We start from the raw sequence: 12050 nt of genomic DNA on the forward strand, positions 1-12050 counted from the left end.
ATATTTGTCTTTCTTTCTCATAGAATATACATGAATAAATATATACACATGTATATATATATATATATGACGTATTTATCTAAATATATATAACTCAAAGGTGACTGACGTAGTGATCTATCAACGCTCAGCCCAAACCACTGGGCTAAAATTTGGCATACAGGTAGATGTTATGACGTAGGCATCCGCTAAGAAATAGGGAATGAAAGTGAGTCAATTTTAAACCGATCGAGCTGAGACTTTGCGTTTATAAAGCTACTATAACATAGGCATCTCCAAAGAAAGGATTTTGATATATTCCACCCCTAAGGGGATAAATTAACGCAAGCAAAGCCGCGGGCAAAAGCTAGTGACGTATAATTTGTACCTCTAATGAGTGCTTTTGTTCCCTCAGTGGAAATATAGTGCTACATACTTTCGTGTTTAATTTATGATAAGAAAACCACTAGCTTTGGAGTTTCCGTAAAAATTTAACACATTCTCTATCAACGCCACCTCCATATACCTCTAGAATGTCTTGTAATTGTTCAGACTTCTAGCTCGTTGCCACTAACTGGATATAGCTCGGATATAAGGTTAGCTGATTTTATATTATATATTTACGAATTAAATTAATTTATTTCAAATGTATATACTATAATATTGTTTATATATTTTATCTTAATCATTATACAGACAAAAAGTGTAAAAAATGTTATTTCAATATTACAAACGGGCACTCCAATTTTATTTATATATACAAATAATTTATAAAGGCTTGTGTTGTTATTAGTAAGCAGTACCTATCATCATTATTAATACATAGTATAAAACAAAGCCACTCACGCTGTCTGTTCATATGTATGCTTAAATCTTTAAAACTACGCAACGGATTTTAATGCGATTTTTTTAATAGATAGAGTGATTCAAGAGGAAGGTTTATATATATAATTCATGTACACTTGTACGACGCCGAGGTGAGTGGATAGTAATATTGTAAACGCAAAACTTTGTGAGTATGGATGGATGTTTGTTACTCTTTCACGCAAAAACTACTGAACCGATTTTAATTCACAGTAACACTTTACAGTAATATAGACCATCAGAATAACATATAGAATATAAATTTTCGCGGTTGAAACCGCGGGTACACGTAGTTTATTAATCAAATTATATTAATCTTCTATTCAAATATACAGTGCAATTTAAAACATTTAGCTCTGGCTTTCGAGATAGGTAAACCTGCAAATTAATATGTAATTTCCTGTATTTAAACAGTAGAGAAAATAACAAAGTCTCATTATAATATTAGTGTACATTCATTAGCAGATTAGTATTAGTATGTAATATTATGTTATCTGTGGTATTAGCATTTTCAGTCGAATTCAAGAATTATATTCAATGCTGTTTTATATATGTACATTATAAATTATATATATATTTATCTTTAAATTTTAGTACTTTTTTTTTACAATTAGAAATAGAAATAGAAATAATCTTTATTCAAATAAACTCATTACAAGCACTTTTGAATAGTCATATTTTGATTCTACCACTCATTCGGAATGCAGATTCATCACAAGAAGAACGGGCAAGAAACTTGTGTGTTGCTCTTTTTAATAGATGTTTTTTTTATATAAAATCGCACTCATTATTAGTGTAATTAGATAATATTGTCAGTGCTATGGATTTAAAGTTTTTCTATAAAAACATTATTATCGTTAAGGAATTCATCAATTTTATAGTAAGCTTTTTTGCAAAGGAACTGTTTTATTTGACATTTAAATCTTTTTTCTGGCAGATTTATAACAGACTCTGGTATTTTATTGTAAAACCTTACGCAATTTCCATAAAACGAATTACTAACTTTAGCCAAACGACATTTAGGTAAAATCAGTTTGTTATTGTTATTAGTGCAATCACTAACTCTTTTGAAACTGTCTATATTTTTCCTGGTATAGATGATATTTTCATAAATGTATTGAGAAGATTTTCTGCAATAAATATTATTATTATGGTATCTTTAATAATGTAAATATTAAAGTTAGTTTCCTTTTATTTTGACAACCTTACTGGTATAGCGACCATTTTATTGCATAGTATTTTACTAATTAGATTAAGTTTTTTAGTTTATTTTTGTTATTTAGTATAGGTACGATGGGATTGTCATCGTCACATTATGTGCACAAAAATCCCAAAACAAAATAAAAAGAAAAAAAAATAATAATTACTATCGATAGTCGCTCGTGTTCGAATCTCGCAAACATTGTTATTTCTGAATATGATTTTTTTTATCAGTCTGGGTCTTTTAAATATCTATTATGATGCATTTTCAAATATATTATTTATATCAGTCGTCTAGTACCTACACATAAGCTCTACTTATATGGGCACTAAAAACGAGGTGTGATTTGTCCTGGGATATTTCTTTTTTAATTTTTTAAGCATAAACTTAATTCATGTGCGTATTATTGACGACCTCGGTGGTCTAGCGGTTTAGCACACCGCTTTACGACCGATGGACGCGGGTTCGATTCCTCGCACGGCACAAACACTTCTATTCATGAGGATGATTGTTTGTATCGGTCTGGTTGTTTCCTTTATATAATATAAATGTAGTACAAAAAAAATATCAATGTATATGTATGTATCAGTTATCTAGTACCCATAACAAAAGCTGTAGCTAGCTTCACTTGGGTCAAGATGGCGCTGTGTGAATTGCCCTGAGATTATTATTATATTATTACTAATCTTAATAGATTATTTTGTCTTCTCTGGATATGATATACGAAAACAATAAACATAAATGTACCATTCCTTATTCACGGTTAATGGATATAAAAATATAAATTTTTCTCATATTTTATTAGTGTATTCATTACGATATTTGAGAATATAAATTATATATTTCATTGTCAGATATTATGAAGATTTATCTCGCCATCCGTCATTTCTATAACTCCCGTGTGCTTCGGTTCAATTATTTATATGTTCAGGTTACGATCACTGATTATATTTTCTGCAATATCACACGCTGGTGGTCACTCTACTCTCCCAAATTTGAATTTAAATGAATCTGTATTATTGTAAACATGTACAACATTTATTTGAAAAGAATACAAGCTGAGTTTCTTGTCAGTTCCGTTCCTCTCATCTCGAATGCATTCCGAACTGATGGTAGATTTGACATATAGATAGAAAGATAGATAGATAAAAATTTTATTCACATTAAAGGCACATACACACACAAGGCACTGTAATAATAAGAACAAAAATAAAAACAGATATACACATTACATTACCAGACATGTGGCGGCGTGGTGGGTCGGGTCAATGGGCTCCCTAAAATATGGTTGAGCGCAGTAATGGCTGGCTCATCCGTCATACTCGTGAACGCTGCGCGTAGTGCTGCTTGTAGGGACTGGTCTGCTCTTATCACTACGACTGATTTAATTTTATTGCATGATTATATTTGACCCAAAAAATTAGTGCTTGTTGGTAGTTTGTATTCACACGTTTCGACTTGTAAATGTAAACTTACAAGGATTATTTAAAAGAGCAACACACAAGTTTCTTACTCGTTCTTCTTGTGATGAGACAGCTTTCCGAACGAGTGGTAGATAAAAAACAAATTGTTATGACTATTCAAAAGTGCTTAAATTAAGTTTATTTGAATAAATGATTTTCTATTCTTATTCTATTCTATTAGTGAAGTCAAATAAAATATAATACACAACAAATATACAGATAAAACAAAATGCAATACAGATAACAAAAAACGGTATGAGTAACGTAGTGTGTGTGCATAGCCCATACGTAAAAAGGCAGCACCTCAGTGTATTGTTTGCAGCATACAAGCAGCAAACCACTGATGTATACATATCATAAGAGTCTGTAATAGACCTACACGAATAAAGATATTTTGTATTGAACTGAATATATTTCTTTGCAGGTAAACCACCAGACTTCGTCGCTTGCGGTATAAGTCTTCTCATGACGATGGTCTTAGTTGCTGGTGTGAAGAAGTCCTTATTCTTCAATAATGTGCTGAACGCCATCAACCTTAGCGTATGGGTATTCATCATGACTGCTGGATTATTTTACGCTGATTTCTCTAACTGGACGGAGCACAGCGGTTTCTTGCCATACGGATGGAGTGGGGTAAGTTCTTACTTTGTTTTTTTATATCATTGGTATGACAAACAAACAGATGGTAAACGTCGTCTATGTATGTGAATATATATAATATAATATATATAATTATTCTCACAGTAAAAAAAAACAAACAAAAATGTTTTTGTACCACTTGTTGGAGCTTCAGCAACTCAATAGTTTAATTGCTGTTTACAAGATTATAAAATAAGGTGTAACTTTGCCGCCGTACTATGCACAAGTCTGTCACGCTGCTGGTTGATCAGAGTGCCGTGTAATAAACACACTAATATGTTACCATTCTAAAAAACATCGTATAATTTCACTAGGGTTCGTAAGCTAAGTCAAAACATAACGTACAGAGCAAACTGTTTCACGGCTGCATTTGATGTAACTAATGCATCGAAGCAGACTAATTTTACAGTCTACCTCTTGTAACTATATAACTATATTCTTCTTTTTTTTTTATATATACTTTTTAATATACAATCGATTTGTCTACATAAAAATTTAAATTAGTATAAAAAGTGAAGTTATCTGTATATATAGTAGATATAGAACCTTAGCTAAGTCCATTTTTGTAACTGTTTTTTTTTTTTGCATAATAAACTTATTATTATTATTATATTTTCAGATAACTGATAACATATTTAATCGAATTAGGTGTTATTTTGCGGCAGTTCATTTCACGACTCGATGGATTTTTATTATTTTGTTTAATTCCGCTACAATCAGCATGTGTGAGAGCACAAATAGTCGGTGTGGAAACTTGACTACCGTTACGATCAAATTCTGACCATTATTGTGTCTACAGCCATTTGTAGTCTCACACATGCTAATTGCAGCGGAATTAAACAAAATAATATATATATATATATTCATCAAGTAATAAGTGATAACTGTATCCCTGGTGTCTCAGGCGTACATAGGCCACGGTAACAATTTACCATTAGATGGGCTAGGGATGTCACGTGCACATTGTCGACCCTCAAGAAACTTTAATAGGTAAGGTTTCTTGAGAGTCGACAATGTGCACGTGACATCCCTGGTGTCTCAGGCGTACATAGGCCACGGTAATAATTTACCATTAGATAGGCTAGGGATGGGATGTGCACATTGTCTACCTTCAAGAAACCTTAATAGGGTAAAGTTACCTTAAATGTAGTACCTGACCTGAACCTTAAATGTGTATAATTTATTTGTATTTTTTAAATATGATAAACAACCTGACCTGATGTTACGTGATAACTGTAATACAGTTATTTACGAAAACTAGTTAGGATGTAGTCTATGATAATCACATATGTTGTCATTCCTATCGATCCCCCGTCCAATTCAAACGGGGATCGATATTACGACGGCCTGAGCCGAGGTTCGAACCCCTAGTGCCCTCAGACTAAAGTCGTATCCGTCAGGCAGTTGTTGGCCTTCAGCCGCTCCATAAGTCCTTCCTTGGTTTGGAGTGCCATCTGCACTCGCCCCCTAACGTCCGGTGAAGCTGTAAGGCCAGCTGCGGCCTTAGAGCATTAGAGTAGTCCGAAAAAAAATGTCATTCCGGACTAAAATGTCATTTTTTTTATACTACCACGGTGGCAAACTAGAGTACCGACCATCTGATGGTAAATGGTTACTGTAGCCTCGACACCAAGGATGTTATGTGCGCATTATCGACCATTAAGAAACCTTAATATAACCCTTCTTGAAACATGTCTCCCCATGCCTTTTTTAACCCTAAACCAAAATACATCGTACAAAGAACGCTCCTTACTACTGAAATCAGTACTCAGATAGTATTGTGGAAAATGTACATTAATAAAATAAAGATTATAGTTCTAGCATTGTTTAATACCATTGGTAGCATCAGAATAATCCGACAAATTGGTTTTGCGACAAATAGAACTTGTTCTATCAATTTCGTACTTTGCTAAATAGATTTAATAATCCATAAAGGTGCTCTCACTAATAGATGCACGAATTGAGGTTAATCCGATTAAATGCGTGCCAGCCGGCTACGGGCGCTTGCAGCCGTATTTGCTTCGGCTACTAATATTTTTATACCGCTTTCATCTCTACTATTACTACTCCCTTTTTATCTCAATACGCTTTTAATTGAAATCGAAACAATCTATATTCAAATAAACTTAATATATACACTTTTGAATAGTCCAGATTTTTATTCTAGCACTCATTCGGAATGCAGACTTATCGCAAGAAGAATGAGCAAGAATCTTAAGTGTTGCTCTTTTAAATAATTGTTGTTTTAATTATATTTACATTAACAAGGATTAGGCATGCGACAATCAACATAGAAACCGTTACGAACTTAATCTCTGTTCAATTAGATAACATTGTCATTTTATTCTGTAAATGAATTGGTAGGTATAAAATGTGATCACACAGTGACAGATAATAAAATTTTGTTCTATTTTTAGTCAATCATGTCGTGGTATTTTATATTCTATTAGTTATTCCCGCGACTTAGTCCGTGTGGAATTTAACTTTATCTTTCTAAAATAAAAGTAGTCTAAGTTACTTCTATTACAGTAGCTACCTACCAAAACAAGTTCCATCAAATTCGGTCCAGCCATTTCAAAGATTAGCCGGAACAAACAGACAAACATACAGACAAAAATTGTAAAATATATTATTTTGGTGTATGTACCGTATTTATATTCATATGCATGTAATAAAAAACGGTTATTTCAACATTACAAATATAATATAAAAGACAAACTCCGTATTCTTCAAGTCTATGGTGAATAGAGTATCTTCTGGGTAAGCGCTACATCCTAGGTCTTGCCATCATTTACCATCAGATGAGGTAAGGCCAAGCGCAAACCCATTTAATAAAAAAAAAATAAAAAAAAAACATTACGTCAGAGTTACTCGAGTTGCAATCGAAATATCCATTTTTTTATATATTTATTTACGTAATATATATATTGTACGAAAACCTTATTAAAATTTAAAACCGTAGAAATATACTGTACATTATTAGGATCAAAACAATACCTTTGCATCGCTGTATGTACACGTATACGATACTCGGGCGTACTGCAACAATATTATATTAAACGTATTAATTTCAGAATGTAGAATGTACGTAGAACTTGCATTTCAAAGCACACAGGAAACTGAACCGTATTGACGTCAAAACAGACTAGTTAACGTTATATTAACGTCGTAGCTTTTCGTCCCACATCTCTCTTAGCAAACAATAACAAGCTACAGCTCGTTTGCGAGACAGGTAAGCTATTAATTAGCACAGCTTGGGTAAACAACGCAGAGCAGGTCTATTAGTCGAGCTCTTACGTCTAAATAATCTTGGTAACAGCAGTAATTAATGTTATTTTAATGTCTTCTTTACCTTTCGTATAGTAATCCACGTGTTTTTCAGTTTATCTGTTTCTATATTTGTGTGTTATACATATAAAAGCTGATGTAGTAAATGGGATAGCATTTTTGTAATTATGAATTGAATACTTACGTTGTTAAATATGACAGTTGACAGCCTTTGTGGTCTAGCGGTCTAGCACACCGCTTAACGTCCGATGGTCGCGGGTTCGATTCCTCGCACGGTACAAATATTTGTATTCATGAGTACGATTTTTTGTATCGGTCTGGGTGTTTTCTATGTATAATATGTATGTATTTACGACAAAAAAAAATATCTATGTATTTGTATCAGTTATCTAGTACCCATAACACAAGCTTCAGTTAGCTTAACTTGGGTCTAGATGGCGCTGTGTGAATTTTCCTGACATTATTATTATTATTATTATTATATGTATTTATTTAAAAAAAAATTATCCATGTTTTTATATCAGTTGACTAGTAACCATGACACAAGCTCTGCTTAGCTTGGGATTAGATGGCGCTGTGTGAATTGTCCTGAGATATTATTATATTATTATTAAATATGAGTAAATAAATTTCTTATTAAAATTAAAAAAAACTTATCTTTAATAAAATAGCCAAAAAAAATAGAGGAATAAATGTTAAGACACTCGATGAGGCACAATGAATTTATGAAAGTTATTGTTGAGGGAAAGATAGAAGGAAAGAGAGGGAGAGGAAGACCAAGGTACAGCAACATCAAGCAAATGAAAGATGGAATTTGAGTCGTATCGGGATGTAAAGAATAAGATGGAAAATCTTGGCAAGAGCTCCATCGACAAGAGATTCGCTCTTAAATTATGAATGAAATAGAAGATCGTAGAATGTGGTAAGAGTACCATTGACAAGAGAGTCGCTTTTCAATTATGAATGAATAAATAATATGATATGAATGAATGAATAAAATAGAAATCTAACCATTGCCAACTGGTAATGAAGTTATTAATATAATCAAAAATAGTTTTTTAATTAATAAAGTATTGATCTAGTAACAGAATTAAAGGAATATCATATAATATTTTTTAATTATAAATGAATGCTACTCGCCCTTCGCACGGTGTATATGTATTATGTACGGATGTACATAATACGAAAACATAACATGTATTATACATATAATACTTCCTCTAAAATCACTCTATCTATTAAAAAAACCGCTTCAAAATCCGTTGCGTAGATTTAATGATTTAAGCATATATAGGGACAGACAGCGACAGCGACTTTGATTTATACTATGTAATGATGATGACCTGATCTAGTAACAGAATTGAATCAATACGTTATTATATGTTTTCTATTATAATATAATAATAATAATAATAATCTCAGGACAATTCACACAGAGCCATCTAGACCCAAGTTAAGCTAGCTAAAGCTTGTGTTATGGGTACTAGATAACTGATACATATACAATGGTTTTTTTTTCTAAATACATACATATTATACATAGAAAACACCCAGACCGATACAAAAAATCATACTCATGTAAACAAATGTTTGGACCGTGCGAGGAATTGAACCCACAATCGGATAGTAAAGCGATGTGCTAAACCACTAGACCACTGAGGCTGTCAACTGTCATATTTAACAACGTTAGTATTCAAATCATAATTACAAAAATGCTATCCCATTTACTACATCAGCTTTTATATGAAACACACAAATATAGAAACAGATAAACTGAAAAACACGTGGATAACATAAAATGCGACTAATATAACAGCGATAATAGAATGTAACAAAAAGAATATGTCAAAAAAAAAATAATTATAAATCAAAAATAGTATAAAAATCTAGCAAATAGTTCGTCACAGATTGTGTGAAAGATGATATGATTAAAGGAGAGTATGCTCAGGTATGACGACCGGTAGACAGTGGATTAGAATGACGTACTGCGACGATTCCAAATGATGGCATAAATAAGGCAATAATGAAGAGACGTTGCTATGTCTCTTCATTATTGCCTTGCCCTTATGCCTATTATATTTTATATAAAATATATTACTATATTTTATATAAAATATTACTATATTTTATATAAAATAAGTTACGTAGACAGTTTATATAACCGAAGTAAAACAAATAATAAATAAAGTAAATGTTGAACCTATATAGGTTTACACATATGTGTAAGTTCACTAATTTCAGATGTATCCTCAATTCTCTTTGATGTTCATTGGAATAGAATAAACACATTTAAGGGTTCATATAATATCATTCCGTATCAAGAGATTTATACGTATATTTTTCGTCGCATAAACAATAATAAATATTGTTATTAACAGCTAATGTAATTGTTATTAACAGTAAATGTAATAATGTATAGTATATTAGCTGTACTCGCGACTTCGTCCGCGTGGAATCTAACTTTATTTTTCTAAAATTAAACAAAAATTGAGTAGCCTAAGTTATCATCTACCCATTAAAAAAAGTATCATGTAAATCGGTCCAGCCATTTCACAGATTAGCCGGAACAAACAACAGACAGAAAAAAATTGTAAAAAAATATATTTTTGTGTATGTACCATATTTATATTCATACGCAAGTAGTAAAAAACGGTTATTTCAATATTAAAAACAGACACTCCAATTTTATTTATATATATACACTAGCTGTGCCAGCAAACATTGTTTTGCCTAAAAATTAAAAAAAAAATTAGGGATGGACTACCCCTAACATTTAGGGGGATGAAAAATAGATGTTGGCCGATTCTCAGACCTACTCAATACGCTCACAAAATTTCATGAGAATCGGTTAAGCCATTTCGGAGGAGTATGGGAACGAAAACTGTGACACGAGTATTTTATATATAAGATAGTAAATTTTTTTTTAAAGATATTATTTACCATATTACGGTCTACGCTTATGGAGCTCTAATGGAGGATAACAAAATAAGAATGAGTTGAGGTCAGTTAGCCTATCGTGACAAAATGCATGGAATTTATCACAATGGTTTCCAGGGTAAACTCATGTAGGTCTACCTGACATGGTACAATGTTACCAACAGGGTTATTAATCCATATAACTAACAATCCCCTTTCTCGAATAATCCTGGATACTATCATTTTAAGTTTTTTTAATACCAAAATTAACGCTTACTTTAATTAAACAGAGAGTACTTAAGCTAAACTTAATTATAAGGAAAATAAATTGGCACATAAACTGATCTGATAATTGCCTTTGATATTTATACTTTCATTATTAAATATTCTTTCTTTATTTTATACACTAGCTAGATTTTAAGTTTATTTTTCTAAAAAAAAAGTAGCTTAAGTTACTCCTTATTACATCAGCCACCTGCCAAAAAAAGTCCCGTCAAAATCAGTTCAGCCATTTCAGAGATTAGCCGGAACAACAGACAGACAGTGTCAAAAACGATATTTTGGTGTATGTACGGTATTTATATTCATATGCATTTAGTAAACTGACACTTCAATTTCATTTATATGTATAGATTAAACTTTTAATGATAACTGATATTATATTGAAAATGATTGAATAAATTGACAATATAAATTAAATATTGTTCATTAATGCAATGCTTTTTTATTATGCATCTTTATCAATTTCATTCAGTCATATATTTCATTACATGAAACCTGTCGATTTTAATATACAATATAAATTTTATTTGAACAGAAAACAATGTTTTATTTTATTTCAACATTGTTCGCGTAATATCTCTTACAGAAATGAAGTGACCGTTCAAATTTAAAAATATTGCCTATAATAAATATATTAGTATTTATTACAATGCAATCATTTCCTAACTGATGTTAGATTTGACATATCATAAGAGTCTATAATAGACCTACATGAATAAAGATATTTTGAATTTTAATTTGAATTTAGTATACATGTATTACACATATCATTATATAGTATAAAACAAAGTCGCTGTCGCTGTCTGTCCCTATGTATGCTTAAATCTTTAAAACTACGCAACGGATTTTGAAGCGGTTCTTTTAATAGATAGAGTGATTCAAAACGAAGGTTTATATATATAATACATGTAAGACGAGTAGCTAGTGAAGTATAAACCTTCATCTTGAATCACTCTATCTATTATTAAAAACTGCATTAAAATTCGTTGCGTAGTTTAAAAGATTCAAGCGAACAAATAGCTCTAGCGACTTCATTTTATGAGATAGATTAAGTATTCTGGGTAATTAATTCTTTATAATAAGTAAATATTATTTAATATGCCAACCGGAAACTCGACTGTGAGGTAAATGGGAAAACCTATTTGCCATTCCTGCTCTGCTCCTATTGGTTGTAGCTCTATAAGTGGCTAAGTTAATACTATAGGACTCCCCTCCGATCGATCCCCGTCCAATTCAAACGACGGCAGGTTTACCGGAATTTTTTTTTATGTATGATAATGGAATGGTGCACCCGCCTGCGCTAACGGTTTACGCTGGCGGGGCACCAGTGGAGGATGATATAATAATAATAATAAGATTTATTTATTTCTCCTCACAAACATGATGGCAACAATACATGTAGTATTTTTTATAGTAAA

The 12050-nt window shown here is 31.7% G+C and overlaps 1 protein-coding gene across 1 annotated transcript in view; it reads left to right on the forward strand.

Annotated features, from left to right (window-relative positions):
• Positions 1-12050, forward strand: part of LOC131853045 (cationic amino acid transporter 3) — a 245833-nt gene that overhangs the window by 132870 nt on the left and 100913 nt on the right. The window contains exon 7 of the mRNA XM_059203838.1: positions 3932-4140. Within this exon, the coding sequence (XP_059059821.1) occupies positions 3932-4140 (209 nt within the window). The remainder of the gene's footprint in view (positions 1-3931; positions 4141-12050) is intronic.

Source organism: Achroia grisella, unplaced genomic scaffold (assembly GCF_030625045.1).
Source record: "Achroia grisella isolate CSIRO2021 unplaced genomic scaffold, CSIRO_AGI_Agris_v1 utg874, whole genome shotgun sequence".
NCBI lineage: Eukaryota > Metazoa > Arthropoda > Insecta > Lepidoptera > Pyralidae > Achroia > Achroia grisella.